Source organism: Bubalus kerabau, chromosome 17 (assembly GCF_029407905.1).
Source record: "Bubalus kerabau isolate K-KA32 ecotype Philippines breed swamp buffalo chromosome 17, PCC_UOA_SB_1v2, whole genome shotgun sequence".
Classification (NCBI taxonomy): Eukaryota; Metazoa; Chordata; class Mammalia; order Artiodactyla; family Bovidae; genus Bubalus; species Bubalus kerabau.
Genome location: NC_073640.1, coordinates 50,512,075 through 50,538,768, shown reverse-complemented (window position 1 = coordinate 50,538,768; position 26,694 = coordinate 50,512,075). Strand labels below are relative to the sequence as shown.

General features: G+C 41.8%; 1 protein-coding gene across 1 annotated transcript in view; it reads right to left on the bottom strand.

The window, feature by feature from the left end:
• Window positions 1-19,532, bottom strand: part of LOC129630642 (zinc finger protein 316-like) — a 42,672-nt gene extending 23,140 nt beyond the window's left edge. Inside the window, exons 1-6 of the mRNA XM_055551149.1 lie at window positions 19,030-19,532; window positions 18,193-18,257; window positions 15,209-15,265; window positions 13,684-13,810; window positions 13,290-13,385; window positions 3,095-4,284 (exon numbers count right to left, since the gene is read on the bottom strand). Of these exons, the coding sequence (XP_055407124.1) occupies window positions 3,095-4,284; window positions 13,290-13,385; window positions 13,684-13,810; window positions 15,209-15,217 (1,422 nt within the window). The 5' untranslated portion in view covers window positions 15,218-15,265; window positions 18,193-18,257; window positions 19,030-19,532. The remainder of the gene's footprint in view (window positions 1-3,094; window positions 4,285-13,289; window positions 13,386-13,683; window positions 13,811-15,208; window positions 15,266-18,192; window positions 18,258-19,029) is intronic.
• Between the last annotated feature and the right edge of the window lie 7,162 nt (window positions 19,533-26,694).

Sequence of the window (26,694 nt, the reverse complement as noted above, 5' to 3'; positions counted from 1 at the left end):
GTTTAATTTTTTACTTCACCTCATGGTTTGCAGGATCTTAGTTCCCTCATCAGGGATCAAGCCTGGACTCCCAGCAGTGGGAGCATGGAGTCCTAACCACTGGATTGCCATGGAATTCCCCTGACATTTATGTTTTTGGTTAAAAAAATGTTCATTTGGGAGAGAATCTATTAAAGATTTTATACTTCTTGAGTCAATTCTGATATCAAGTCAATCCAATTTCTTTCTAAAAATCATACACTTTGTCCAGATTTTTGGATATATTCTAAAAAACATCTATAGTACTTTTAAGTTTGAGATAAAATTCATACAGTGTATATATTTACCCTTTTAAAGTATAGAGTGGTTTTTAGTATATACACTGCCAATCCCAGAATATTTTAACCACCCAAAAAGATAATGTCCTTTTACATTTAAATAGGTAGTAAGTATGAAAATATTAGTCACTCAGTTGTGTCCAGCTCTTTTGCGAACCCATGGACTGTAGCCTGCCACGCTCCTCTGTCCATGGGATTCTTCAGGCAAGAATACTGGAGTGAGTTGCCATTCCCTTTTCCAGGGGATCTTCCCGACCCAGGGATTGAACCTGGGTCTCCCGCAATGTAGACAGATTCTTTACTGAAAGTCATTTCAGTTTCTCATTCATGGTACTGTTCAGCTGTCATTTGTACTCCCCAACCTGAATCAGTGGTTTGTCTACTTTCAATCAGATACATTTTCTATTTTAAATTGTTTACTTTTGTCATTTATTTCTGCATTTGATAACTAACAATGACTTTCTCTGTCCATATTTTAGATATATTTTTGCTTGTTTTAGCTCTTTGGGTTCTGTATTCATTTTAATGATCTTTCTAGTACTTTAATGTATGCATGCATACTGAGTATTAAAATTTCCAATACAATTTTGCCTGCCACTCACAGGTTTTTCAATTGTGTTCTCATATTCAACCACATTTAAATAAGGCATATTCTAAGGATTTAGTTCCTTAAGCCACGTTAATCAATAGGAGTACTAAATTAATATTCAGATATCTGTTGACTATCATTTTGTTACTGTTGCTCATTCTGGTCAAATAATGTGCCCTGTATATTTTCTACTTTTGGGGAATAATTAGGAAAAATATTCTTATCTATTCCTACTTATTTGACAGTTATGCTTTCACCAACCCATCATTATATCCATAGGGTTTCAAATGGGTATTAATCTTGTGCAGCATAAAAATGAAGTCTGAATGTAGACTACCCACAAAAACTTTTTTTCCCTTTTAAAATTTCAAGCCAAATAATGGGGATAGGAAAAACCTTCCTATGTTCCTTACACTCATTTCTCTCTCCCTTTTTAAAAAACAGAAGTGAGAAAGTGAAGTCGCTCAGTCGTGTCCTACTCTTTGTGACCCCATGGACTGTAGCCTACCAGGCTCCTCCCTCCAAAAATATCTGTTTATTTATTTGGCTGCACCAGGTCTTCATTGCAGCCTGCGAGATCTTTAGTTGCAGCGTGGGAACTCTTAGATGCAGCATGTGGGATCTAGTTCCCCAACCAGGGATCAAACCCAGGCCTCCTTCATTGGGAGCACGGAGTCTTATCTACTAGACAATCAGGGAAGTCTCTCATTTGTCTTTTTTCATTATGAATTCTTTGACTTAGATAAAGGTAAGCAACATGGTTAAAATCCTTTCCACAAATAATTGTTGCTTAAGTCACTCAGTTTTGTCCAACTCTTTGTGACCCCATGGACTGTAGCCTGCCAGACTCCTCTGAGATTCCAGAGAATCCATGGGATTCTCCAGGCAAGAATACTGGAGTGGGTATTTCCTTCTCCAGGGGATCTTCCTGACCCATGGATTGAACCCGAGTCTCCTGCATTGGCAGGCGGATTCTTTATCCTGAGCCACCAGGAAAGCCCTCCACAAATAATAATGGCAATTATGAAAATGAGTGTATCAATGATAATAATGAACAACTTTTACTAGATATTTGCCACATGATAGGAAAAGTTCTGAATATTTATTAATTCATTGAATCATCACAACAAACCAACACATACACCATGATTATATTTACTAATACATAAAAAAGAAAATGTCACTAACATATATAAGTAAAAAGTTAAAAAGAATCTGAAAAGATAAATAATATTGATAATGGTGGTTAATTACCTTTCTCATATGAGATTGGGGTTAGGCTTGGTGAAAGGAATAAGACAGTTTACAAGGACAGAATGTAGATAATTTCACCAACTAAAGTAGATGTTTTAAAAGGAAAAAGCCAAAACATCCAAAGATAAACTTTAGGTCATATTAATCAAGGAAGATTTTATAACCAAAAATAATTAGATGCAACCATAACATGAATAATAAGGTCATTAAAAATGTCATTAAATATATCAATAAAAATAATAAAAATCTCTATATACTGAAATACCAATCATATTTTTGACTATATTATAAAATCAGGTAAAGGTACAACATGTGTACCATGACTACATTTTCTTTAAAAACAAAGTCTGGTAGGATTTGCTCTACCAATTGAGAGTCATTATCTATACATGGCATGATTACAATTAATCCTGGCTTTTTTAGTTTCTAGTTTTCTGATATTCTGTTTTCTAGTAAGAAAATATAAATGTGTGAAATGAAACAAAAGGACTAAAACTTACTTCAAAAACAAGATCATAATTAATTCTACAAAGAATTAAAAAATACAAAGTCACACAGTTTAAACAGTGTGATACTGGTGTAAGCACAAACATATAGATCAGAGAAGAATAGCCTTGAGACTCAAGCAAATATAAACAAGAATATAATATATCACCAAGAAGGTAGAACAAAACAATAGGAAAGGATAAAACTGTTGATGTGACATTAGTACAAGATGGGGTGGGGGAGTAGAGGGGTGGAGACAAACAAATAGCAATTTAGAATCCAAATTCCTTAGAGTAAAATATATTTGGATTAAATATATTTTAAGAAATATATTTTTAAAATATATATATTTATAAAATAAAAAATAGTGAGAGAGGGTAACTATCAAACCTGAATTTTTTGTTTGTTTAAAAGATCAGGAAGGTGAAAAGAGCTTTAACTTGTATTATTCATCAGTATGAATTCCCTGATGACGAATGAGATCTGAGCCACTACTAAATGCCTTTCCACATTCCTTACAGTTAAAGGGCTTTTCACCAGTATGAATTCTGAGATGTCGAGTAAGGTTTGAGCATTTATTAAAGGCCTTTCCACATTCATTACATTCATATGGTTTTTCATCTGTATGAATTCTTTGATGTTGAAAAAGCTGTGAGTTCTGAGTAAAGGCCTTCCCACATTCAAGACATTCAAAAGGTTTCTCACCAGCATGAATTCTCTGATGTTGACGAAGTTGTGAGCTCTGAGTAAAAGCCTTCCCACATTCCTTACAATCATAGGGTTTCTCTCCCGTGTGAATTCTCTGATGATTAGTAAGTGCTGAGCCACTGCTAAAGGCCTTGCCACACTCTTTGCACTCATACGGTTTCTCACCTGTATGAATTCTCTGATGCTGTACAAGCTTTGAGCTCTGCGTGAAAGCTTTGCCACATTCCTTGCATTCATAGGGTTTCTCACCTGTATGAATTCTTACATGTTGAAAAAGTTGTGAGCTCTTAGTAAAGGCTTTTCCACATACTTTACATTCGTAGGGTTTTTCACCAGTGTGAATTCTCTGATGGTCAATAAGATTTGAGCAATAACTAAAGGCCTTCCCACATTCCTTACATTCATAGGGTTTCTTACCCGTATGAATTCTCTGATGCTGAGAAAGGTATGAGCTACAGCTGAAGGCCTTTCCACATTCTTTACATTCAAAGGGTTTTTCACCTGTATGAATTTTCTGATGTCGAGTAACATGTGAGCCACAGCTAAAGAATTTCCCACACTCTTTACATTCATAAGATTTTTCGCCAATATGAATTCTCTGATGTTGAATAAATTGTGAATTCTGACTAAAGACCTTTCCACATTTCTTACATTCATAGGGTTTCTCTTCATTGTTAATTTGATGTAAAGTAAAGAATGTCTGTTGAACAAATGTGGGCATGTACTCATGAGTGAGTATTTCTTGGCTGAAATGCCCATTTTGATATCCCAGTTGTTTTTCAAAGTGACTTCTATATTCCAAAACATCTCTGAAACTGGAGTATTCAAAGCCATGTTTTCTAAGTCCCATCATTTCCCTCTGGCATGATTCTATTTCGTAAACTTCCTTCTTTAGCGATAATAACTTGGTTTCACACATTGATTCCAGAGCTGAAAGAAAATAAAAGGTAAATATTCTTCTCCCACCTCATTTGTGAAAAGGTAAATTGCTATAAAGAGAAATGGAAAAATTAAAGTAAAAACAATATGTGGTAGTAAATGACATAGAATTTTCAAGTATATCTGTTGAATCTGAAAAATGGACAAGAAATACCCCAAAATTAATGAGATGTAAAGTAGGAAGCAGCAGGCAGAATCTATGGAAATAGAAAACCACAATGATTCTCAAATATTGATGTGGACCAGAGTCATTTGGAAAAGTTGATAAATATACAATGCTTAGGTATAAAAGATGACTAGTTGTATATGCATCTATATAGCTTATATGTATATGTGAGAAACAAAGTATATCATCATACAATACGTATTATACAAAGTGGCTAATTTTTTTTTTACCCCCATTAAAGTTCTCCTAAGAGGAATAAAAGCATACAGGGAAAGATTCTTGGGCTCTCTGGTATAATAAAGTATAAATTTGATTTTTGTCCCTAGTTCCTAACAAAGAGCTTCAAAAACCCTTTGAATTTACTGAGTGATAGCAGTGTTTTCACTGTGCTAATAAGGTGACTCATGGTGGGTCCCCAGATTTAGGATGGGGACTGTTCTCTAGAAAGACCTAACATACGATGAGAGGGCTAGGATTTTCAGCTACTTGACCCCTGGGAAAGAGAGGGAGGCCAGAGATTGAGTGGCTGATGCCCTAATCAATTATGCCAATTAATTATGTTTAAATATAATTATGTAATTAAGCTCCAGTAAAAACTCAACCCCAAAGTTCAGTGGAGTTTTTTAGTTGGTGCTTCACCAGGAGGCTGACACACTTTGACTTCACAGGGAGAGGGTGTGGAACCTCTGCATCCAAAGCCTACCAACTCATCTGATATCCTTTATAGTAAAACTCCAATTGTAAGTATAGTGCTTCCTTGAGTCTTCTGAATTGTTTTAGCAAATTATTGAGCCTACAAGGGGGCATGGAAATACCTGAATTTATAGTCAGTTGGTCAGAAGTGTGGGTGGGACTCACAGCTGGGGTCAGGAGTGAAAGCAGTCTTGTGTAAGGCTGGCTGTTAACCTGTGGGGTTTATGCTGACTCTGGGTTGTTGGGAGTCAGAAGTAAACTGCAGTTCACTCAGCTGGGGATAAAGAAGAATAGGGTCCATAATAAAGGACATATTGGACGTGAGGACATATTGAAAGTGATCAGGGAGTTAGCTACACGGGGGACTAGCCTGAGATAAGTCTAAAGTGAATGCATGCTCAGTCACTCAAATGTGTTCAACTCTTTTTGATCCCATGGACTGTGGCCCACCAGGCTCCTCTGTCTGTGGGATTTCCCAGGCAGGAATGCTGGAGTGGGTTGCCAATCCCTCATCCAGGGGATATTCACGACCCAGAGATCTAACCTGTGTCTCCTGCATCACTGGCATTGGCAAGTGGATTCTTTACCACTGTGGACCGGGGAAGCCCAAAGTCAAAGGTAGTGAACTAATTTGATGTGAGTAGTAGATCAGGAAGACTCAGAATATGTTGTGCTGGAGATTCAGTGAAAATACTATTTGTCTTCAAAGTTTGTGATGCTGATCCTGGGACAAGAGAGAGATTTGCTCGTGTACTAATACCACCACAGAGACTGGGAAGGCCACTGAAGTTTAAGGCATACAGAGAGAAAAAAGACACAGTGCAACAGCATAAGAAACAATACACAAAATGAAAAGACAACCTACAGAATGGGAGAAAATATTTGCAAGTGATGCAACTGAAAAGGGCTTAATTTCCAAAATATACAGATAGTTCATATAGCTCAATATCAAACAAACAAACAAACAAAAAAACCAATCAAACAATGGGCAGAAGATCTAAATAGATATTTCTCCAAAGTAGACATTCAGATGGCCAATAGATATATGAACAGGTGCTCAACCTAATCACCAGGGAAATGCAAATCAAAACCACAGTAAGATACCACCTCACACCTGTCAGAATGGCCATCATCCAATATTTACAAATAATAAATGCTAGAGAGGGTGTAGAAAAAAGAAAACCTTTATACACTATTGGTGGGAACATAAATTGGTACTGTCACTATGGAGAATAGTATGGTGGTTCCTTAAAGAACTAAAAATAGAGTTATTAATACCATAGATCCAACAATCTCATTCCTAAGCATATATTCAGAAAAGATGAAAACTATAATTCAAAAAGATACATACATCTCAATGTTCACAGCAGTACTATTTACAACAGCCAAGACATGGAAGCAACATAAATGGCCATAAACAGATGAATGGATAAAAGTGATATATACACATACACACCCACACACACTGGAATATTACTCAACCATAAAAAGAATGAAATGATGCCATCTGCAACAACATGGATAGACTAGAGATTATCATACTAAGAATCACACAGAGAAAGACAAATACTGTATGATATCACTTGTATGTGGAATCTAAAAAAAAATTATACAAATGAACTTATTTACAAAACAGAAACTTACAGATCTAGAAAACAAACTTATGGTTACCAAAGGGAAAAAGTCAAAGGGGAAAAAGAGAGATAAATTAGGATTTTCAGAATAGCAGATACACACTATTATATATAAAATAAACAAGTTCCCACCATATAGCACAGGGAACTATATTTAATATCTTACAATAAACCATAATGAAAATGAATCTGATAAAAATATGTGTATATATACATATATATGTATAACTGAATCACTTTGCTCTACACCAGAAACTAACACAACATTGTAATCACCTATCAGTTCAGTTCAGTTCAGTCGCTCAGTCATGTCTGACTCTTTGCAACCCCGTGAATCACAGCATGCCAGGCCTCCCTGTCCACCACCAACTCCTGGAGTTTACCTAAACTCATGTCCATTGAGTCGGTGATGCCATCCAGTCATCTCTTCTTCTGTCATCCCCTTCTCTTCCTGCCCCCAATCTCTCCCAGTATCGGGGTCTTTTCCAATGAGTCAACTCTTCGCATGAGGTGGCCAAAGTACTGGAGTTTCAGCTTCAGCATCAGTCCTTCCAATGAACACCCAGGACTGATCTCTTTTAGGATGGACTGGTTGGATCTCCTTGCAGCCCAAGGGACTCTCAAGAGTCTTCTCCAGCACCACAGTTCAAAAGCATCAATTCTTCGGCGCTCAGCCTTCTTCACAGTCCAACTCTCACATCCATACATGACCACAGGAAAAACCATAGCCTTGACTAGACGGACCTTTGTTGGCAAAGTAATGTCTCTGCTTTTGTATATGCTATCTAGGTTGGTCATAACTTTCCTTCCAAGGAGTAAGCGTCTTTTAATTTCATGGCTGCAGTCGCCATCTGCAGTGATTTTGGAGCCCAAAAAAATAAAGTCTGACACTGTTTCCACTGTTTCCCCATCTATTTCCCATGAAGTGATGGGACCAGATGCCATGATCTCAGTTTTCTGAATGTTGAGCTTTCAGCCAACTTTTTCCACTCTACTCTTTCACTTTCATCAAGAGGCTTTTTAGTTCCTCTTCACTTTCTGCCATAAGGGTGGTGTCATCTGCATATCTGAGGTTATTGATATTTCTCCTGGCAATCTTGATTCCAGCTTGTGCTTCTTCCAGTCCAGCATTTCTCATGATGTACTCTGCATATAAGTTAAATAAGCAGGGTGACAATATACAGCCTTGACATACTCCATTTCCTATTTGGAACCAGTCTGTTGTTCCATGTCCAGTTCTAACTGTTGCTTCCTGACCTGCATACAGATTTCTCAAGAGGCAGGTCAGGTGGTCTGGTATTCCCATCTCTTTCAGAATTTTCCACAGTTTATTGTGATTCACATAGTCAAAGGCTTTGGCATAGTCAATCAAGCAGAAATAGATGTTTTTCTGGAATTCTCTTGCTTTTTTGATGATCCAGAGGATGTACTTCAATTTTAAAAAAATTCTCAGGAGTTTCACATGAGGATTGTAAATAATAATAAGACAGAGTGCAAGATACTGCCATGGAAGGATGACAGGAGTCAGAAGCAGACTAATGAGAGCTGAGTCCCAAAACTGACAGTTACTCACAACAGGTTCCAAGGCAATTATTTAACCTTTTTAGTCCCCAGTTCTTCATCTGCAAAAGGGAGCTAATCCTTAATTTGTGATTACCAGGAGGATGGGGAAAAGTAGAGTAAATGTTGTTGAGTAAAGTGTTCAGTATATGACAGCTAATGGATATTTTAGGCAAATTAAACAGTTTGAAGACATCAAAATGGAGCCTATTAGAATATCTCAAGCCAGAAACAGGGAATTCATTTCAGTATATTCTTTTCCTCCTACCTTCATAGGATCTTTCAGCAATTTCATCCAGTTAACCTCCTCAGTAATTTTTTATCTCCACTGCCAATGCCCTCTTTCAAACCAGAATCATCTCTAACCCAGACCACTCAAGGAGACTCCTAACCCAGATCCCCAACAAGTTCTCATACTCTCTAACCTATTCAAGGGCCAAAATGACATTTGGCCCAGACTTCCACTGCTCAAAGTCCATCAAAGACTGAATAATGTAGTTCCTACTTGTCTCTCCAATCTCAAGTCACGCTCTGCTTTTGCTTGCTCCTGGGGTTGACAACACTGACTTCTTTCAGTTCTTCAAACACACCAACCCTTCCCCTCTTAGAAGGGCCTGCACAGGGGTTCTTCCCTTTGCCTGGAGTTTTCTTCTCTATGAACATATCTAAGACTGGACATCCCTATTGGTCTAGTGGTTAAGAATCTGTCTGCCAATGCAGGGAACATGGGTTCCATCCCTGGTCTGGAAAGATCCCAAAAGCCAAGGAGCAACTAAGCCTGTGTGCCACAACTACTGAAGCTGGTGTGCCCTAAAACTCGTGCTCTATAACAAGAGAAACCACCGCAAAGAGAAACCTGCTCACCACAGAGAGTAGCCCCCACTCACCACAACTAAAGAAAGCAGCAATGAAGACCCAGCACAGCCATAAATAAATAAGTAAAATTAAGTAGTAAGTCCTAGCAGTGAGCTTGGAATTCTGAAATAGGGATGACTACAAATGATATTTCAGCATGTCTACAATAACAGTAAAATGATATGAAAATATCTGATTTCTATTCATGTCAAAGTCACAGCAACTACTAATACTATCATGGTTTGCTGCATACATCATAATAGGAAGACATGCTAAATTTCAATTACAGACTACTAGATATAAAGATGCATTTTTTTGTTTTGTTTTCATCCAAGTTCATGAGTTTCCTCAATTCTATCCAAAGGAATCCAAAATTAGCAACCTTTGAGTTAGAGGAATCCTGTAAAAACATGAAGTCACTTCCCTGTTCAAATCACCTCACTCAGAATGGAATGGCTTTACATCCCAGAGGAGCCTGGCAGGCAGTCCAGAGGATTGCAAAGAGTCAGACATGACTGAGTGACTGAGTACAAAATAGAATTCAAAGCCCATACCAAGGCCTATAAGACCTCAAGTTATCTGCAGATACACCCTTCCTCCCACTAGCACGGAGCACACAAACACACATGCATCCTGCTACTTTGCTGATTTCCTTTCACATAATTCCCTCTTGGCTCATTCTGTTCCAATCACAAAGGCAGGAGCCAAAAAGCTCCTAACTCAGGAACTTCGTTCTTCCTGATCCTTTTGCCTGAATCTCTTCTACCAGACATCTACATTATTTGTTCCCTCACTTCCTTCTTCATCAGAAGGACCTTTCAGGACTTCCCTGGTGGTCCAGTGGCTAAGACTCTATGCTCCCAATGCAGGGGGCCCAGTCAGGGAACTAGATCCCACATGCTGCAACTAAGAATTTCCACACCACAATCAGAAGATGCCACAACAAAGATCGAAGAACCCATGTACTGCAACTAAGACCTAGCACAGCCAAATAAATACATGAAAGTAAGAAAGAGATTTATTAAAGAAAAATAATAATAATTCTAAAAAGGCCTTCTCTACCTTCCTTCATAGCATTTATCATCATTTGACATATATATATACATATATATATATATACTTTTTCTCTCTCATCCCCTAGAATATAAGCTCCAGGAGAGCAGAATTTTAAATGCTTCGTTCAATATTATAATCGCAGCATCTGAACCAAAGCTTAGTATATAGTACTGTTCCATAAGTATTCTTTTGGTTCTCCTACTTTATACCGAATCTCTTCTTCTCTGCCCTGTTCATTCCCAATTTAGGCAAAGACCTTTTTGTTTTTCCCAACATGGTCTCTTTAGACAGTGACTGCAATCACTTGTGAGGCTCTAACAGCTATTTCAGTATAGATTAAATCTGTTTCTGAATATTTAGCCCCTGACTTTCTGCTAAGCTCCCCACCATCTGATTCTTTTACCAGGCACTACTTTGTGAAAGTTATTTATGGATATATTTTAACACTACTTTTTAAAAATTTTAATGTTTTTTTTTTTTTGAAGTAGAGTTGATTTACAAAGTTGTGATGATCTCTGCTATACAGCCAAGTGACTCAATTATACACATACATTGTTTCTTTTCCATTAGATTTCCCATAGATTTTTTTTCCCACTATGGTTTATCACAGGATAAGGACTAGATTCCTTGTGCTATACAGTAGGACCTTGTTGTTTATCTATCCTATATGTAATATTAACGGTTTACAGCTGGTAATCCCAAATTCCCAGTCCTTCCCTCCCCCATCTTCCTACCTCTTAGTAACCACGAGTCTGTTTTCTATGTCTTGTGAGTCTGTTCCTGTTTTGTAGAGAGGTTCATTTGTTTAGCACTACTTTTTGACTCCAAGTTTTAAACAGCTGACACAATTAGAAAATGCATCATATGGCAGACTCCTTGGTACACATTAGGAAATAAAAAATATTAGATAAAGGAAAAATGCACAACAAACAAAAAACATCAGTCATTGGCGGGCAGCTATAATGAAGACTAGGACTTGGAGCTGGGGCAGGTACATGCAGACATGCACAAACATGCACACACAAACACAGGTATACTGTTTTGGGAGTGGTAACAGGAAACATTTAGTTGGAACCAGAGATCAAATTGCCAACATCTGCTGGATCATGGAAAAAGCAAGAGAGTTCCAGAAAAACATCTATTTCTGCTTGATTGACTATGCCAAAGCCTTTGACTGTGTGAATCACAATAAACTGTGGAAAATTCTGAAATAGATGGGAATATCAGACCACCTGACCTGCCTCTTGAGAAATCTGTATGCAGGTCAGGAAGCAACAGTTAGAACTGGACATGGAACAACAGACTGGTTCCAAATAGGAAAAGGACTACGTCAAGGCTGTATATTATCACCCTGCTTATTTAACTTATATGCAGAGTACATCATGAGAAACACTGGACTGGAAGAAGCACAAGCTGGAATCAAGATTGCCAGGAGAAATATCAATAACCTCAGATATGCAGATGACACCACCCTTATGGCAGAAAGTGAAGAGGAACTAAAAAGCCTCTTGATGAAAGTGAAAGAGGAGAGTGAAAAAGTTGGCTGAAAGCTCAACATTCAGAAAACTGAGATCATGGCATCCAGTCCCATCACTTCATGGGAAATAGATGGGGAAACAGTGGAAACAGTGTCAGACTTTATTTTTCTGGGCTCCAAAATCACTGCAGATGGCGACTGCAGCCATGAAATTAAAAGACGCTTACTCCTTGGAAGGAAAGTTATGACCAACCTAGATAGCATATTCAAAAGCAGAGACATTACTTTGCCAACAAAGGTCCGTCTAGTCAAGGCTATGGTTTTTCCTGTGGTCATGTATGGATGTGAGAGTTGGACTGTGAAGAAGGCTGAGCGCCGAAGAATTGATGCTTTTGAACTGTGGTGTTGGAGAAGACTCTTGAGAGTCCCTTGGACTGCAAGGAGATCCAACCAGTTCATTCTGAAGGAGATCAGCCCTGGGATTTCTTTGGAGGGAATGATGCTAAAGCTGAAACTCCAGTACTTTGGCCACCTCATGCGAAGAGTTGACTCATTGGAAAAGACTCTGATGCTGGGAGGGATTGGGGGCAGGAGGAGAAGGGGATGACAGAGGATGAGATGGCTGGATGGCATCACTGACTCGATGGATGTGAGTCTGATTGAACTCCGGGAGTTGGTGATGGACAGGGAGGCCTGGAGTGCTGCGATTCATGGGGTCGTGAAGAGTCAGACACGGACTGAGTGACTGAACTGAACTGAAGAAGAAGAAAACCTAGCAAGGAACTGAATCTAAAATATAGGTAGGAGGACTTCCCTGATGGTCCAGCAGTTAAGAATCCACCTGCCAAAATAGGGAACATGGGTTCAGTCATGGGTCCAGGAAGATCCTACATGTCAAGGGACAACTAAGCCCGTGCCGTGCTCCATAACCATCGAGCCTGTGCACCAGAGCCCAGGAATTGCAACTACTGAGCCCATGAGCTGTAACTACTGAGGCCCACGCACCTAGAGTCCATGCTCCCAACAAGAGAACCCATGCAATGGGAATCCTGTGCACTACAATGAAGAGAAAGCCTGCACACAGCAGTGAAGACCCAGCACAGCCAAAATAATAAGTAAATTAATTAAAATAAAAAAAAATACAGGTAGGGACTTCCCTGGAGGTCCAGTGGTTAAGAAAACATGCTTCCATGGCAGGGGGCATGGGATCGAACCCTGGTCAGGGATTAAGATTCCTCATGCCATGTGGCATGGCCCAAAAATAGGAAATAAAAAAAGTACAGGTAAAAGAGTTTTCTTTGCAGGGGATATGAAGGGCACTTTCTACTTGAAATTAAGAAGGGTATTGGAGAAAGAGTAGCAGCAAGAGCAGTAAGTGAGGAAAGGAATGGAACAGGTCATTCGTAAACTCATGCTCAAAGGAGTTAGTTTTTCCCACAGGCCTACTGTTTTGATGGGAGCTTCCAAGATCACATCTCAAGGGTGCTGTTTCTTCATGAATCAACTGAGTTATTACCTACAGTTCCCTGCCTTGGTCCAGTCATTTCTCACTTACCTGAGCACAGGCCTCTTGTCAGCTCTCTGCCAATCATCCATGGCTCTTTCCCTTGTTCCAATAAGGAAATAACTTGAGGCTTGGGAATGTAAAGTCCTGCTCACAAGAAAAGATATGGAACATGGTTAGGCTAAATCAGACCCGAATGTAATACCAGTCCCTTGATGATCAAGGAAGAGATGCTACTGTGGGAACAGTCAAAGAAGAGGCTCAGCTATAGCCAACTAGGAGCTGCCCATTTCCCACTCTTCCTTTCCATTTCAGTTCAAACCATTTATTTGAGAACAGGGAGCAGAAATTCAGCTGGTAACTTAAAAAGTAGCTGAGAAATTCACTGCAGAAGAAAGAGACATTCCAGGGGAGAACTCAAAATTACCAGTATAGATATCCTTACCCATTGACACCAGATTGCTATAGTTTTCCAACATCACATCTCTGTACAAGTCCCTCTGAGCAGGGTTCAGGAATTCCCACTCCTCTTGAGAGAAGTCTATAGACACATCACTGAACACCACTGATCCCTGAAACAATAAACACATGTATTATTTGTGCAACAAAAAGAAATATTTCACAAACTAATGTGCTTATATCTGGGGGTAAAGCAAAGAGCAATTACATTGGTATCACTGAGAACCAGTATCTTTGGACCCTAGAAGTAGATGCATGAGTTATCAGTTTATTTTGTATTAAAAAAAAAAAAATTCCTGACTCAGTCTATAGAAAAGGCCCAGAAACAATAATTAACCCAGTAGCAATGAGCATCCCTAGTGGCTAGCTTGTCATCTCTAAGCACTGTATTCAAATAAAAGGAACAAAAGTTGGCAAAGAGACAATTTCAGGACTGAGTCAAATGCAGCGGATGAGTTTGAAAATTCTCAGAAAGGAAGAGAGCTATCAAAAATGACTGGCATCATGTTAAAAGGGTTCAAGAGCCAACTTGAAAAGCCTCCCACCGGCCAAAAACGGCATAATTTGAGGCTCAAATGTAATGGACTGATTAGATCAAAAATGTTTAAATCCATCAGCTCCTAACAATATTGAATAAGAAATTACTAGTCATCTTTGTAGGATTCTAAGACACCAACTCATTATTTTAAAAACTGGTAAAGGACTTCCCTGGTAGTCCAGTGGTTAAAAATCCACCTGCCAATGCAAGGGATCCCTGCCAATGCAGGGTTTGATCCCTGGTCCAAGAAGATTCCACATGCCTTGGAGCAACTCAGCCCATGCACCGTAACTACTCAGTCCATGCTCTAGAGTCCAAACTCTGCAACAAGAGAAGCAGCTGCTCTTCACAACTAGAGAAAGGCCGTGAGCAGCAACAAAGACCCAGGCTCAGCCAATAAGTAAATAAATAATAAAATGAAAACTGGTAAATAGGGGGAAAGAATCAAACATTCTTTCCCATACAAATGTTAGTGACCAAAGAGTTGATGAGATATTTTACTTTAAACACAGTATGCTACCTAATCTATGGAAAATGAATGACAGAATTTAAATATCATTTTGCAACCTCTAATGAATTAATGAATCTAGACAATAATCCTCACTGGTAGCTAACATTACAAAAGGAAAGAGAACCAGAAATAATACACCTCCTAATGGAATCACACATCATCACCTAGGAAATATTCCTGACAAAAAAATCCCAACTGAATCTGATCAAGACCTACATACTAATTCCCAGGAAACACATGATACCCCAGAGAAAATATCAGCAAAATCCAAATAGCAGATAAATGAATCTTTTTTTTTTTTTCTTTTTGAACAACAACAAAAATTGCAAAGAAAGGAAAGAGATGGAAGGGCTACCTACAAAGTAAGAGATTGGGCCCAAATACCCTTAAAATTTTGTTTGTTTGTTTTTCTTAGAAAGAACTGAATGTCAGGAAAGTAAGAAAGAGCCTCAGCTAACTTACCTGGGCCATGGCTTTCGGTATTACAGGAGACGATCAGTCCTCCTTGGGGCTGTTCTCCTGAAAAAGGATAGTGTTCTGAGAAGGCAGGCCTGGGAAATCAAAGAAATATCTAGAGACAACTCTGGCCTTACAGCTTTTGGACTCTCCAGGCAAAATTACTTCCATTTTCCCTCGTCTCAGGATATAACTCTAGTTAGTGAGTGGGAGTCTGGTATAAATCCCCCTCATTCCTCAACTCCAGAAATACCAGGCTTTTGCTGTAGCAAGATGGATCCCAGCTAGTTGAGCCAAAGGAATGAAGAGTCATAATTCCTCTCCTTCATATTGTTACCACTTCGTTCTGTTACAGAAATAATTAGCATACTCTTTTAGGAAACGGAGAGTCCAAGTACAAGTCCTAAGGCTCTTTTATTCGGGGGTCTGGTTTTCCATTGGTATGCCATTTCTATAGACACTGGGCACAAAGTTCAGAGTCCATTGGGAGGGTGACCATGCATGTAGCCTAATGTTCGCAGCCTGGCCTAAGATGGAGTCCAGCTCTGTCTGCTTCCTCCTTCAGTATAAGCAACCCAGGTTCCTGACTCAGCCAAGTGATCCAGGCAAGACCTTGCCCCATCTCAGTGCTGCTGTTGCTCTGTACCCAAGACAGAGCTGCTATGACCTGCTCTGAGTGGACCCCTCCTCTGTAGCCCTCAGGTCCCTAAGCCAGCTTTACCTAAATGGTGCCTGTGGCCAGGCTGTGGCCAGAAACACAGTTTATTCTAATTAGGACTAAGTGTGAAGTGAAAGTGTTAGTTGCTCAGTTGCTCCAACTCTTTGTGACCCCATGGACTGTAGCCCACCAGGTTCCTCTGTCCATGAGATTTTTTTTCTGGCAAGAATACTGGAAGGGGTTGCCATTTCCTTCTCCAGGGGATCTTCCCAACCCAGGGATCGAACTTGGGTCTCCTGCATTGCAGGAGAATTTTTTACCATCTCAATCACTAGGGAAGCCCAATTAGGGCTAAAAACTTCCTTAAGCAATTCTCATTTTCCAAGCCTGAGAAGGTCAACTTCCCCCAACACACAACTATGCTCATATTCACACTGAGGCATTCCTTTCCTTTATGCACTAGCTCTGTTTTTTTCTAAAAAACAACTCCCTGGTGGTCCAGGGGCTAAGACTCAGTGCTCCCAGTGCAGGAGCATTTGATCCCACATGCCGCAACTAAAGATCAAAGATTCCAAGTGCTGCAACTAAGACCCAGTGCAGCCAAATAAATATTTTAAAAAGCAAAAACAAAAACCCCTGCTTATGTATTTTAGCCACACAAAAGTTAAAATGTCAACTCTTCTAGTTCTCAGGTAAGAGCTTTCTTACTCACACATATTTATATCAAAAAATTTTTCTTTTTTCTACAATTGTAATGCTTTCATTACATTTAAGCCTTTAATCAATTATTATTTTTATTTTGGTATTATTTGGTAAAAGACAATGGCATGAGATTATCAATTATAATTTTACTTTAGTAAAAGATATGAGTTAAGAATCCTACTTCATTTTTCCCCAGAGAGGGCTACCCAAATGTACCAAAATCACATATGAATAATATAGTATTCCATGGGACTTAACATGCACCATTATTTTATTGCTACTAAGAAAGGAGGAACTATTTTAGACATAACCTTATTTCATATATGTTGAAATGGGGGGTGGGGTGGAAATGAGCCTTAGAACAGATGACTATGGAATATATTTTCCATACTGATTTAAATGTTACCCTTGGAACTTCCCTGGTGGTCCAGTGGCTAACTTAGAGCTCCCAATGCAAGGGGCCAGGGTTTGATCTCTGCTCAGGGAACTGGATCCCACTTGCCACAACTAAAAGATCCTGCACATTGCAACAAAGATCAGAGATCCCAAGTGCAACAACTAAGACCCTGCACAGCCAAATAAATAAATATTAAAAAACAAATGCTACCCTTATCATAGATGATACATGGGGATTTGTGATTCTACTTTGATTCAGTGATCTGTTTATTATTTTGCCAGTATCACATTCTCTATTTGTTATAATTTACAAATACATTTTAATGTCTAAATAAAAGACTCCTCCACCACACACCTATGAGAATGGCCAAAATCTAGGACGCTGACAACCATATTCTGGCCAGGGTGTGAAACAACAGGAACTCTCATACATTGCTGGTGGGAATGCAAAATGGAATGGCCACTTTGGAAGACAGTTTGGCAGCTTCTTACAAAATCAAACATACTCTTACCATATGATCCAGCAAGCACCTTGATATTTATCCCAAAGAATTGAAAAATTATGTCACACAAAAACTTGTGCACAGATGTTTATAGCAGCTTTATTCATAACTGCAAAAACTTGAGAAAAACAAGATGTCCCTCAGTATGTGAATGGTTAAATAAACTGTGGTACATCTAGACAATGTCGTTTTATTCAGCCAAAAAGAAAGAAAGAAAGAAAGAAAGAAAGTGGCCTATGGAATCATGAAAAGACATATACTAAGTGAATGAAGTCAATATGAAAAGCTCTATCTGCCAACTATATGACACTCTGGAAAAGGTGAAACTATGGAGACTGTAAAAAGATCAATGGTAGCCAGGGGTTAGGAGGAAGGAAGCAAAGAGGGATGAATAGGTAAGGCACAGAAGATATTTAGGGCAGTGAAACTACTATGTAACACACCATAATGTATGTTACACTTTTAAAACCACATGCTATATCATTATATCTGATGAGTCATCAAAAATTAAAACACCAACTGACCAAGTATTAGAATACAGGATGACTATGCTTATAAACTGCTAGTAAGAATTTAACAGATACAACCATATCGGTCCAGCATTATCTAGGAAATTTGAAAATACAGACATATCTTCTGGCCTAGCAACTCAATTGGTATGTGTATACTCTATGAAAGCATGCACATGTGCACCAGGGTACTTATAAAACAAACAGGAAACCCCAGCGCACCTTGTTTTGGGCTTGGTCAACAGCCATTCCTTTCTCCTCAGGGGACCTCTCTGAGAAAGACAGAGCTGGAGGAAGGAGAAAGGAATCATGAAATGCCAGGTCTTTCTGTGGCTCAGACTGATTAGATAAGAGGTTACTCTGGACCCACACCTACTACCCATGGGAAGGAGGGATGGAGAGAGGTCAGAGGAGTGGAGGCTGTCCTGAGCATTCCTGGTTGCAGAAGGGGAAAAGTCTGCTGCTCAAGACCAAAATCTGTCCTGATCTCACACATCAACCACTGGGACACGCACACTGTCAGCTTGGCACAATTACAGGCACTCTCCAACCGCACACACAGTGCCACAAAAACTTATGCGATCACACTCACATATCCTTACACAGTCATAGACATCCAGTACACTTAGTACTGCTAACGTTCATAAAACCACCATCAGAGGCAGCCCTCAGATAACACAGTCATAGCAGAACAACCACACTCTACACTCCCCACCCCAACACACACGGCACAAAGTTGTATGGGTAACCACAATCACTTGTCCCACTACGGGGTCGGAGCCGCACACTGTCACAATTACACACCACAGAGAGGATATCCACAGTCACACCTGCACACAGAGTTTCGCGCGCATGGTCAGTCACAACGACACACGCACACACAACGCCGCACGGTCACATAAGGTCACAATCACACACATGGATTCCCACACTTCCCCCTCCCCCAGTCCTAACAAATCATACAGGCCCAAGACTTCGGACCCGCCTGGACTGTCCCTTCAGACCGTCAGATATGCACATCCGGAACCTAGACGAGCCCCCAGGACCTAGGCTGCTCACCTGGCACTTCCCCTTCTCCGGAGGCCGAGGGTCCCGCAGGCGAGTGAAGGGTCGGCCCTGTACGCGCCAGGGTCTCTGGGAAATGTAGTCCGGAGCCAGATTCGCTAGGACAAGATGGCTGCTCGCTCTCGGACTTTTCTGCACCGCCTGGGGCCAAGTTACACCTCTTCTCCCCTCTCGGAATTGCTGCCAAGAATCTTGAGATACAGATACAGTCCCCACATTCCAGAGACAAGCTTCCTCCAAGGGCCAGGCCAATCCCATGGAGTCATATGTCCCCTGAGAAATAGAAAAATGTCGCTAGATTCGCGCCTAAAGTAGGTTAGAGAAGCAAGAACTTCTGGGAAATGTAGTCTAGAACCAGAATGTGTGAGGCGCCCGCCTAAGTAGAAGATTGTCTTGGGGGTTGTTGTTGTGGTTTTTTTGTTTGTTTGTTTGTTTTTTGCACAGAGCTTGCTGCGGTGGAGGACAGAGTGGCGCCCAAGACTCTTCTAGGAGTTGTAGCTTACTCTGAGAATATTCCAGATTGACTAAAGCACCATTTTTGCCTTCCTCCGTGGATTAACGTGGTGTGTGATCTGTGCTAGTCTGGGAGCTGAAACCTAGGAGTCTCAGATACGAACACTCAGCAGGAAAGTGAAGGAGAGCAATCAGCGACTCCGGAATGGGGCGGATGGGGCGGATGGGGACGGATTATCAGGCGCTTCCAGCAGTTTGTTTGTTGTGCATGGTAATGTTGACTTTGATGATGGCCCCAGTGAGTAAAGCCACAGGTGAAATTGGAGTTACCTCACTTTCTTCATCTGGAAAACAGTGACCATTTAGGGTGCATGTTCTGGTACTATCAGTTTTGACTTTTGGAGAAGCAAAAAGCAAACCAATGTGTCTGATACATAGTTTCAGACTTGTCTTTTAAAAATCATAGCTCTGTGTTTTGTATGGCCGTGGATCCCACACCCTTCCATGCCTTAGGATTTTTCATGGGTACAGCTTGTCTCCCAAGAAAGCACAGAAGGCTGCAAAAAAGTTTATTTGGAGGTCTTAGGAACTGCAATTTGGGAGACTGATTTGGGTAAAACCAAAATAGTGTTCCAGAAGAGAAAGAGTCGGGGACTTCCAAAGGTAAACCCCACAAAGTTAATAACATTGTTTGGAAGGAATTATGATTGACTTTTGAAGGAGGAAACAGACAGAACAGGCTCCATCTTGAAAGCAGGACTCCATCTTGGGCCAGACTGTGGACTTTGAGCTATATGCCCAGTATCTATGGAAATGACATACCAACTGGAAAACCAGGCCCCCTGGATGGAAGAGCCCCAGGGCTCATACCTAGACTCTGTTGCCTAAAAGAATACCCTGATTATCTGTGTAACCGAATAGAATCATAAATTCCATCATGCTTATTGGGGTATGACCACGGGCCTATTGATAATTGTCCACTGTTAGCTACCTAGGCTTAAGGCATATGAATCATGGGTTAACTTTGATTGGATCCTTATTTTCCTTTGTTCAGACTAGTTTCAGGCAATTGGGCGGGGGGTGGGTTTGGGCAGTACGCTTAGGTATATAAGGTTTTCAGAAAAACTGGTCAGGGTCCTTGGCTAAGAGGAGACTCTGCCTTGGGCCCGCCGGTGTATAAACTGCACTCCACTACCTGCATTGCCCTTCTGAGTGAGTTTGTTTCCCAGAACACGTGGCTACAACATTTGGTGCATGGGCCGGGAAACTCCTCACTTTGAGGAGACAAGTCCCATTTGGGACTACTCCGAGGCCTTGAGGCTCGAATCTTCTAGAGGGGGGAAGGTGCCTCGCCCTTCTGGAAGGATTCTGCTTCTCAATGCCCGGACCTTTCACGTTAGCAGGTAGTGGACGGCAGCAGGGGAACTGAGCACTCAGGTGAGGAGGAACCCATCTGGTAAAGTGGAAGAGGGGGCCTGATCACCCCCCTGGGAGGGACTAGAAGGGGCACAGACCCACAGGAGCCTGGAATAGGCAGGTGGCAATGATTGCTTGGTACATAGGTTGACCAGTGTGTTAGGGCTTAGGAAGGAAATTTGTGAAATTCATTTAGCTGGTGGTGTCCACGCCGTCTTGGGGAAAATTATTACCAAGCAATTGCTAGGGGATTTTTAGGAGAAAAAAACTTGGTTTTTGTGTGCTTGTATTCTGCCCTCCCCAAAGAGGTGTCCCATCTGCTATGAAATTCTTGACCCCCTCGGAATTGTCAGGCTAGAAGGAGGGGGATACATAAATGAGTACAAATTGGCTTTTCCGGAGACAGCCTGGGATGTGGGATATTTAACCCATCTGTATTTTCATCTGCATCTGATCAAGCCCACCAAAGCTGAATGGACTTTAAAGTTAAGGGAAAAATAGTCTTGGATTACGTGGTGTTCTGGTTTGGCTGTGCTGACCAGCAGGTGAAGACACACCGATCCCCCTTCTCCCTCTGAGATCTGGCAGGTAAGGCTCTTCTCACCCCAATTAGGAAGGAGGCAGAATGGCAATTTAAGTGTCATTGAGTGAAAATATCAGAAGTACATAGGGTACTGAGAACTTCGTGGACAGAACGAAAAGGAAAAGTAGAAGAAGATCCGAGAAGGTAAGCAAGATGGGGGGAAGTGAACCTAAGGCAACTGTATTGGAGTGCATGATTAAAAATTTAAAGAAGGGATTTGGAGGAGACTATGGGGTGAAGATGAAGCCTAACCGCCTCCACATACTCTGTGAGGTTGAATGGCCCCCTATGGGAGTAGGGTGGACGCCAGAGAACACCATGAACTTAAAAATAGTGGAAGCAGTCTATACAGTAGTCACAGGAGAGCCAGGACACCTGGATCAATATCCATATATTGACTCATGGCTAGGGTTAGCTCAACACCCTCCTACTTGGACAAGCTTCTGTATCCAGAAGGGAAAGGGAAAAATATTAATGGCACAAAAATTGACTGATGATAAAAAAGGAAATTCTACAGGATTTGGACGGGGATGACCTGACCCCTCCCCCATACTGGATAATGACGCGCCTGCCTCTCAGTGCTCCACCAGAGCCAGAGGCCGCCTTACTGCCCAATCTAGGGCCAGGTGAAGTTCCTGCAGCAACCACTGCTCTTCCACCAGCTTTCCCGGAGTTCGTAGAGCTGCTGTTTAGGTAGGTTCCAATCCCAGCAATGGAGACCTCTAGTCAATGCCCCCAGAATTCCACCTCATCTGGACCTCTTAGATTGTATCCACCTCTCCCGGTGAGTACTGATGGGAAGGGGGAAGAAAACAGCAATTAGACAGAGGCTGCGCTCTGCCAAGGAACAGGGGAAAGAACCCCACTACAGATGTCCCTCAGAGAGCTACAATAGCCTCCAGTTCAGGACGCATGGGGCAATACCATCAGCCCCCTGTAGCCTATTATCACCAGCCATTTTCCTCTACGGATATATTAAACTGGCAGAGACATGCTCCACCATACTCGGGGGAGCCACAAGCCATGATTAGGCTAATGGAGACTATTTTTCGAACCCACCGCCCTACATAGGATGACATAATCCAACTACTAGTCTCCCTTTTCAGCACTGAGGAAAGACATAGGATCCTAATTGAGGCTAGAAAATGGTTAAGAGAAATGGCACCTGAGGGTACTGCAAACCCGCAGCGGTGGGCAGAACTAGCCACCCCTGATGAGAGGCTCAACTGGGACTGTAACACAGAGGAAGGGAGGGGCCACCTGGAGGGATATCAGGTGACTATTTTACAAGGTCTCAATAGGGGGGCCAGAAAAGCTAACTGTCCGAAGTGATTCAAAGGGAAAGCGAATCACCCTCTGAGTTCTGCAAAATACTGTGCGAGGCCTATAGACTTTATACGCCAATAGACCCAGCCAGAGGCTGCTGGGTCTCAGATGGTGATAAATGCAGCCTTTGTGTCTGTAGCCTACCCTGAAAATGTCAGATAGGGGGACACCAAGTGACTCATGAATTTTTATACATCCCTGAATGCCCAGTACCTTTGTTAGGAAGAGACTTGCTGTCTAAACTGGGGACACAAGTGACCTTTCCCCCAACGAAAGACCCACTGTTTGAGTGGGCTCAACCACCTATTTACTCTTCTCTCAGTAACCCCTCAAGATGAATGGAGGTTGCACAATCTCCCAGCAAGGAAACGGGACGGGCTAAACAGTCAAGAGAGAGAGTTAACTCAACAATTCCCTGAGGTCTGGGCGGAAGACAACCCCCCTAGGCTTGCAAAACAAGTCCCACTGGTAATAGAACTCAAACCCGGTACAATTACGTCAGCACTGCCTTGGGCCTGCCAGACCTTGCTAAGCCATTTACTCTTTATGTGACTGAAAAGGACAAGGTGGCTATGGGAGTGTTGTCCCAGATTACGGGGACATGGGACAGACCAGTGACTTATCTCTAATCAGTTGGACAGTGTTGCCACTGGCTGGCTGGGATGCTTATGAGCAGTTGCCGCAGTTGCCTTACTGGTCCGGGAGGCAACCAAGCTGACTTTGGGCCAAGATTTGTTTGTAAAAGTCTCGCATGAGGTCAACACTCTCCTGCGAGGGGACCCCCAATAAATGGCTGTCAACATCCCGGATTACTCAATACCAGGGACTGTTATGTGAGAACCCCCATGTTACTACTGAGCCTTGTCAGGCCCTGAATCTGGCCACTCTCTTTCTTGTGGGAGAAGGTGGGCCCTCACATGATTACAAGGAAATATGCCAGCAGACCTGACTTGAGAGACCAGCCAATCCCAGACCCAGATTTGGTCCTGTACACCAATGGCCCCAGCCTGGTGAAACAAGGACAATGACTGTCGGGATATGCAGTAGTCATGGAAGAAACCATCGTTGAGGCTAACTGTCTGCCATCACACTGGTCCGCTCAACAGGCCGAACTATATGCTCTAATCCAGGCCCTCCAGCTGTCAAAAGGTAAGAAGACAAACATTTACACAGACTCCAGGTATGCTTTTGCCACACTACAGGGCTCTATATAAGGAGAGAGGTCTTTGACAGCTAGTGAAAAAGATACTAAAAATAAGGAAGAAATTAGGACCCTGTTAGATGCTGCCTGGGAACCAGAAAGGGTTGCAGTCATACACTGCTGAGGACGTCAAAAAGAGGATACCCCCCGGGCTCAGGGAATAGACTGGCAGATAAGACCGCTAAACAAGCAGCCGAAGGCTCGGGGATGACAGGTGAAACCCCTATTAAAGCTCTCATATTGGCGGAGTTACCTGAGCTAACGCTAGACTCTCCAAAATACAGTGAAACCCAAAACCAACTAGCCAAAGCAGAAGGGGCCATCAAGACTGAAAAGGGATGGTGGGAATTGCCAAGTGGCAAATTATTGGTACCGGAGGAGCTGGCACCCACTCTGGTAAGCCAAACACACCAAGCGACCCATCTAGGCCATAATAAACTGGAAGAGCTAATTTGAAAATATTTCTTGGTTCCCCGCCTTTCTTCCCTATGCAGGACAAAACCTCAGAACTGCACTGCTTGCTCACAGGTCAATGCTGCCTTCAGCACAGACAGAAACCTCCAGGGATTCAGCTAAAAGTATGCTGCCCTTTGAACACCTGGAAGTGGACTTGACTGAAATGAAACCTCACTGACACTACCATTACCTGCTGGTCATAGTATGTACGTTCTCAGGATGGGTAGAAGCTTTTCCTACCTGGACTGAAAGAGCATCAAAAGTAGCCTGGTGCCTGATTAGGGAGAAGTTCCCAGATTTGGATTTCCTACCAGCATTGGATCGGACAGTGGCCGGGCTTTTGTAGCTGATTTAGTATAACAAGTAAGCAAAACTTTAAACATCAAGTGGAAATTACATACAGCATATAGGCCCCAGAGTTCTGGGATGGAGGAAGGAACCAACCGGACACTTAAAGAGACACTCTCCAAGTGGATCTTAGAGACTGACTGTTCCTGGGTGGACTTGTTTCCGACGGTTCTGCTCAGACTCAGGATGACCCCACAGTCCCATGGCTCTTCTCCGTACAAAATTGTGTATGGGAGGCCCCCTCCCATAATAAAACAGGTGTCCACAAATTTATCTCAGGTAAGGGGAGATGAGATTTCACCACAGATGGAACAACTGGGTAAGGTTATAAATCAGGTAACTAAGTTTGTACAAGAAAGGGTGCCATTCCCCCATGGGGAACAGATTCACGAATTTGTGCCTGGGAATCAGGTGTGGTCAAGGACTGGAAACACGACTCCTTGGCCCCACATTGGAAGGGTCCATATGCTGCTGCTGCTAAGTCACTTCAGTCGTGTCTGACTCTGTGTGACCCCATGGATGGCAGCCCACCAGGCTCCCCCGTCCCTGGGATTCTCCAGGCAAGAACACTGGAGTGGGTTGCCATTTCCTTCTCCAATGCATGAAAGTGAAAAGTGAAAGTGAAGTCGCTCAGTCATGTCTGACTCTTAGCGACCCCATGGACTGCAGCCTACCAGGCTTCTCTGTTCTAATTACCCCTACAGCAGTTAAAGTTGCAGGCATCATTCCCTGGATCCACCACACGAGGGTGAAGAGAGCATACCACGCAGATCTGGAGGACGCTGAGTGGACTACACAAAGGGATCCCACTGATCCCCGTGAAACAAAGGTCATCTTAAAGAAGAAAAAGAGATGAAGCTCTACAATCAACTGCTGCTACAACGATTTGCCCATATCATCTTGAGACTAACCATAGTTTCAGTACAAAGAGGGACCTGTGCTATAATTAAAGTTGAATGTTGTGTATATATTCCCGATTTATCTGGCTATATATCACCCACCCTAGATGACAAGAAAGGTCAGGTATAAGTTATGTCTGATGATAATCTTCCTTTTTGGACTTCAGTCCTATCTTGGGTGAAGGGTGATTGGTGGAAAACTATATTTACCATGGTTATAGTTGCCTTGATAGCTCTGCTTTGTGGACCCTTTATTTTACAATGTATTATGAACTTTGTAACCCAAAGGTTGATGTCGTTCTCCCAAATTGGAGGTCGGAGAGTCAGGGTGCAATATATCTCTATGAATGATGCTCATACTATGAGTTAAGAGCCTCAAGAGGGGGGAATGAAGGAGGAAACAGACAGAACAGGCTCCATCTTGAAAGCAGGACTCCATCTTGGGCCAGACTGTGGACTTTGAGCTATATGCCCAGTATCTATGGAAACGACATACCAACTGGAAAACCAGGCCCCCTGGATGGAAGAGCCCCAGGGCTTGTACCTAGACTCTCTGTTGCCTAAAAGAATATCCTAATTATCTGTGTAACTGAATAGAATCATAAATTCTATTATGCTTATTGGGGTATGACCACGGGCCTATTGATAATTGTCCACTGTTAACTACCTAGGCTTAAGGCATATGAATCATGGGTTAACTTTGATTGGATCTTTCTTTTCCTCTGTTCAGACTAGTTTCAGGCAATTTGAGGGTTTGGGCACATACACTTAGAGTATATAAGGTTTTCAGAAAAACTGGTCAGGGTCCTTGGCTAAGAGGAGACTCTGCCTTGGGCCCACTGCTGTAACAAACTGTACTCCACTATCTGCATTGTCCTGAGTGAGTTTGTTTCCCAGAACGTGTGGCTACAACACTTTGACTTTAGAAAAGGAAATATTTGTTCTTAAGGGCTAGGCTGTCACTGAGTTATTTTAGG